Source organism: Coturnix japonica, chromosome 1 (genome assembly GCF_054131305.1).
Source record: "Coturnix japonica strain WE chromosome 1, WE-NBRP24, whole genome shotgun sequence".
In the NCBI taxonomy this organism is placed as follows: Eukaryota; Metazoa; Chordata; class Aves; order Galliformes; family Phasianidae; genus Coturnix; species Coturnix japonica.
The window spans coordinates 31842491-31847106 of record NC_140663.1 but is presented as its reverse complement, the minus strand read 5'-3'; the positions used below and the strand labels follow the sequence as shown (position 1 = coordinate 31847106).

Below are 4616 nucleotides of genomic sequence, written 5' to 3'. Positions count from 1 at the left end.
AAAAATACAAATGGGTCTTAAAAGTAAAAAAGATGGCAAAGCAATAAACAGCCAGTAGTTTTCTTGGCTAAGGCTACTTTGATTCAGAGCTCTGTTGTCGGAGCAGCTCACTTGGACTGACTTCCCCACTGTTCCCGGCTGCTCCCACCCCACCTGGCAGCAGAGCTTACCTCAGACTGGCAGGAAAGCAATGGTATTAAAAAGAGAGTGATGTGATGGACAGCAAAGAGCAGCCCACCATCCCCCTGGGAGGGGGCTTAGCACCCAGCCTGCTTCATTATGGGACTTTTTGAGCCTTTGGAATGGAAAGCACATGAGAAAGAATGAATGACAAAACCAGGCCAAGATAAGGAGCCATGACCTGCTCTAGGGGTGATCTTCCAATGAACTAAAAAGAACAAAGGTACAACATGGATGAGTGAAGAAGGGATCTGAATGCCAGTCATAGGTTTAAAATAAATCTGTATCAGATGATTTGCAGCAATTAGTGCGGACACTTCTCAAACTGTCCCTTCAAGCCTCTTGCTTTAATACACCGGGCTGACCAAAGGGAGGACTTTACAATGTAGAGCCCTCAGACAGCAGCAGCACTGCTCACAAAGCCCCCCCGCACCCTCCATGCACAGTAGAGCCCTCTGCTGCAGCACTGTCACTTTGACAGGAGCAAGGCCACGTCTGTGCTGAGCACCTTTATCGCTTGAACTTTTCCTCAAATGCCATGAATGCTTCTGGGCAGCCACTAATGCTCATGTTGTAGGGCATGAGGAGCAGCTCCAGAGATGCAAAGTGACCTGCAGAGCACTGCAGTGGGTCTGCAGAGGGGACCGTCTCTGCCTCATGCCCTCCATTGAGTCCATGATTCTCAGAAGGTCCAGGATGGTTCATTTTATCACAAATGCAGGCATTTCTTATCCCACAACATGAAGGTTATTTTCCCAAGCACTGATCTCACACCGTGTTCCAAACAGACCTTTGCTGAAGCCAGCAGAGGTACAAAATGCAGCAATAAAAGGTCACTGTGACTTTTTTTGATAAGCCGGAATAATGATTAAGCTACAATGCAGAAAATCCCAAAGAAATAGTTTTCTGAAGCTTAAAAGATTCATTAAGTAGGAATAACTCAAGTAGAAAAACACATCTACATAGATGTGTCTATAGGCATAGCATATATTGCGTATTTCTCCCCATATGGCTGATTAAGAAAACTATATCTAAATCACATTATTGACAGCTTCTCTTCTATAAGCTGCTATACTGTGCAACCAGCAGGTCTCAGAGGGGATTTGCCTATGGGACACATCTATGTTATGGGTGTCAATTTGACCCCTCAGCCCACAGTATTTGTAGCAAACACCTTTGCAGTGGTCACACAGGGAGTCCCTGTTCCCCAGCTCCACGTTCCACCTGGCTCCTCAGCACCAGTGCTATGGCATCAGGCTGTAGCACTCACTGTTCTCCAGCCCCAGCTGCCCTCTGTGCTGCGCTCCTGCAAACCTCCATACACTGTGACATTGCTTCTGCTGAGTTCCCTCAGGAAACACCCTATACCCAACCATATATACCTCCGTATCACCAGATCTAACTGCAGATGTGAGGCCACCTAACCTGTTTGACATTGCTTTGTTCTCAACCTCCCATTTGCCCGTTTGTGGAGCTGGGATACCGGCAAGATGCAAAGCAGAACCCAATGAGAAAGCCCTGCATGGCTCAGGGTGCCAGGGGCTGTAGTAAACGTGGCTGCATTAGAACATAAGCACTGGAGCAGCTAAAGATAGCAGTTTGCCAAGGATTTGTGTGAAAGGTTCCAGATAAGTTACTGGGTGGCAAGTTACACTGTTCAACTCTGTATTTGGCACCTTGTAAGGCAAGTCCATAAATGTGCCCCTCGTCTGTCTGCAAAGTCGGTCACGTCCTGACAGGTATTTCAAACAGCAGCTCCTTCACAGCCAACATTTCTGCTGAGAATTTAATTAACGGTGTAGCTGAAAAATTCATTCTTCTGTAGTGTTTCCTTTGTGCAGCCAACCCCCAGCACCGTGCCAGCTGCACAGACCGCACCGCCACAGCACTGAGGGGACATTGAAGCAGCGGTGCAGGCCGGGGGGAGGGAGGATGGCTCCTGGAGGGGCAGCAGGCACTGTGGGGCTGGAGGAGGCCTGTGCTGCAGGTCACCACGTCTACAGCCATCACCAAACACTCGTTCCATTATCAGGAACATTTCAGAGCTCTTGAGATTAGTGGCCGGTGCCATGTAAACAGAGCCTTATATTGGGCAGACGGAGTTACCACCAGGCCAGCTCACAACGGGAGGAAGCCAAGGCCGGCCGGCCCTGGGCCTCGGTGTCTAAACGAAGAAGGACTCGAGATGGGCAACAGCCTGAAAGCCATCGTCGCTTTTGTGCCCTCCGATGAGTGCCAGAAGTACCTGCTGGAGGACCTGGAGGAGATGCCCGTGGACAGGATGGTGGACCTGAGCGGCAGGCAGCTGCGGAGGCTGCCCCTGCACATCTGCTCCTTCAGGGAGCTGGTCAAGCTGTACCTGAGCAACAACAACCTGACACAGCTCCCCCCTGAGCTGGAGCAGCTGCAGAACCTGCAGATTCTGGCACTGGACTTCAACAACTTCCGAGCTCTGCCGCTGGCTGTGTGCGCGCTGAAGCAGCTCTGCATCCTCTACCTGGGCAACAACAAGCTGTGCAGCCTGCCCCTGGAGCTGCGGCTCCTGCAGAACCTCAGGACGCTCTGGATCGAGTCCAACTGCCTGCAGCAGCTGCCCGACATGGTGTGTGAGCTCAGCCTGCTCAAGACGCTGCACGCCGGCTCCAACGCGCTGCGCACGCTGCCCACCCGCCTGCGGGTCCTGCGTGAGCTGCGTTCCATCTGGCTCTCGGGCAACTTGCTGGCCGAGTTCCCCCCTGTGCTCCTGCACATGCCTTCTCTCGAGGTGATCGACGTGGATCGCAACTCCATCCGTTTCTTCCCCAGCCTGGCCCACATGCACAGCCTCAAGCTGGTGATTTACGACCACAACCCCTGCCGCAATGCCCCCAAGGTGGCCAAGGGGGTGCGCAGGGTGGGGAGGTGGTCAGAGGAGAGCCCTGAGCCCCGCAAGCGCTCCGGGGCTGTGATTGAAATCTCGCTCAGTGAGATACCATCACCACCTCTCGCCAGCAAAGCTGAGCCAGATGACTGCTGATCTCTGCCGGCCCAAAGCACGACAGAGAAAACAACATGCAGCACAGAGCTGTTCTTACAGCTGACATCTTCTTCCCGGAAGATCTGTGACCACTCTGGTTTTGCTGTCATCAATTAGCAGTTAGAATGATGGTGAGTGCAGCTGGATTGTGGTTCTGCTGGTTCTTGTGCCTGTAAGGTCTGCCTTAGGGGCAGCTGCGTGCCGAGGTTTGATGCAGTAGCAAAGAAAACCAAAGCCTTGGCTAAAATGGAGAACCACAGCTGCAGCAGAGGGAACCCTGCACATGGAACCAGAGGGCTGGGAGCCCACCCCTCCAGGCTCACGCAGGAGCTGTATCTGATGCAAGGCAAACAACTGTCCAGCCGGGTATGGATCCAGCTGGCCAAACTCAGACCTCATCAGTCCCTTGGAAATGCACAGAACTTCTACAGTGTGTTTTGCTTTGACTGTATAGCACAGAACAGTGATGCAGTTCAACGTGACTTGACGTTTAGCTTTCGATTCCACAGCAGTTTACTGGAAGGCAGCCCTCTCCCACAGCAGGCAGCAGTGCCACTGGCTGCCCTGAATCCTTGGAGCCAGCACTGCTTTGTGACTGCTTAACGGCATTCTCAAATCATTCTCTGAAAATATATAGACTCCGCTCACACTTGCTGGCTTGTTAAACCAAGTCTGCATTTGGATCTGGCTGGCACCTACATAAGTGTACTTGTTATATTCATTACATTAAATAAAGTGTTCTGGTCTCATTGAACTTTGTAACTTACTGAGCCCTCCCTTTCCCCAGCCCTTACCTAAACTTCTTCCAGCAAGCTCTTTCTTTTTATAAACAGGACAAGAATTCGGGGCTTTAACTCAACATCCAACATTTTGTTTCCTACAGAATTACCCTGGCGCTGTTTATTGGGGTGGTGGGGGAATACGTGCTTTCACCTGCTTCTTGAAGGCTTGCGTTAAGGCAGCACTATCACCGCAGTCATTTGAAGCCCGTTTGGATTTGGAGCAGCATTCTGTGAGTACATTCCCTTTATTTCAGGAAGAAAAACCATTTGCGCAGAGAAGACACCTTCCTGATTTCAAATTAATCTTCCTGCTTTGGCAGACAGCCCCTGTCATTTGCCAAGGTGCGGCGTTACTCTGGGAAGGGCCAGATGGGTCATGGAGCCCAGCCAGCTCCTCTCTGCAGGCTGCCACGCAGACGGGGCGCCGCCACTCGTCTCTACTGAGAATCGCCACCAAAACCTCCGTGAAGGCTGCTATAGGAATCAAAGGCTTCACTGCTGTTCCAGCTCCTGGTGGAGGCACTGGTCTAACAAGGAAAAGCATTACCTTTGCACCAACTAATGGGATAGGAAGGAATGCACAGTTTGTAACAGAAACAGGGCCAAAGGGGGAGAAAAAAGGGAAAGCAACGCAGCAT

The 4616-nt window shown here is 51.5% G+C and overlaps 1 protein-coding gene across 1 annotated transcript; it reads left to right on the top strand.

Moving 5' to 3' along the window:
• Window positions 1–1618: 1618 nt before the first annotated feature.
• On the top strand, window positions 1619–3950 carry LRRC10 (leucine rich repeat containing 10). The gene has a single exon (XM_015856132.3). It carries the CDS (start codon window positions 2366–2368, stop codon window positions 3194–3196), a length of 831 nt encoding a protein of 276 aa, XP_015711618.2. The 5' UTR covers window positions 1619–2365; the 3' UTR covers window positions 3197–3950.
• Window positions 3951–4616: the final 666 nt, after the last annotated feature.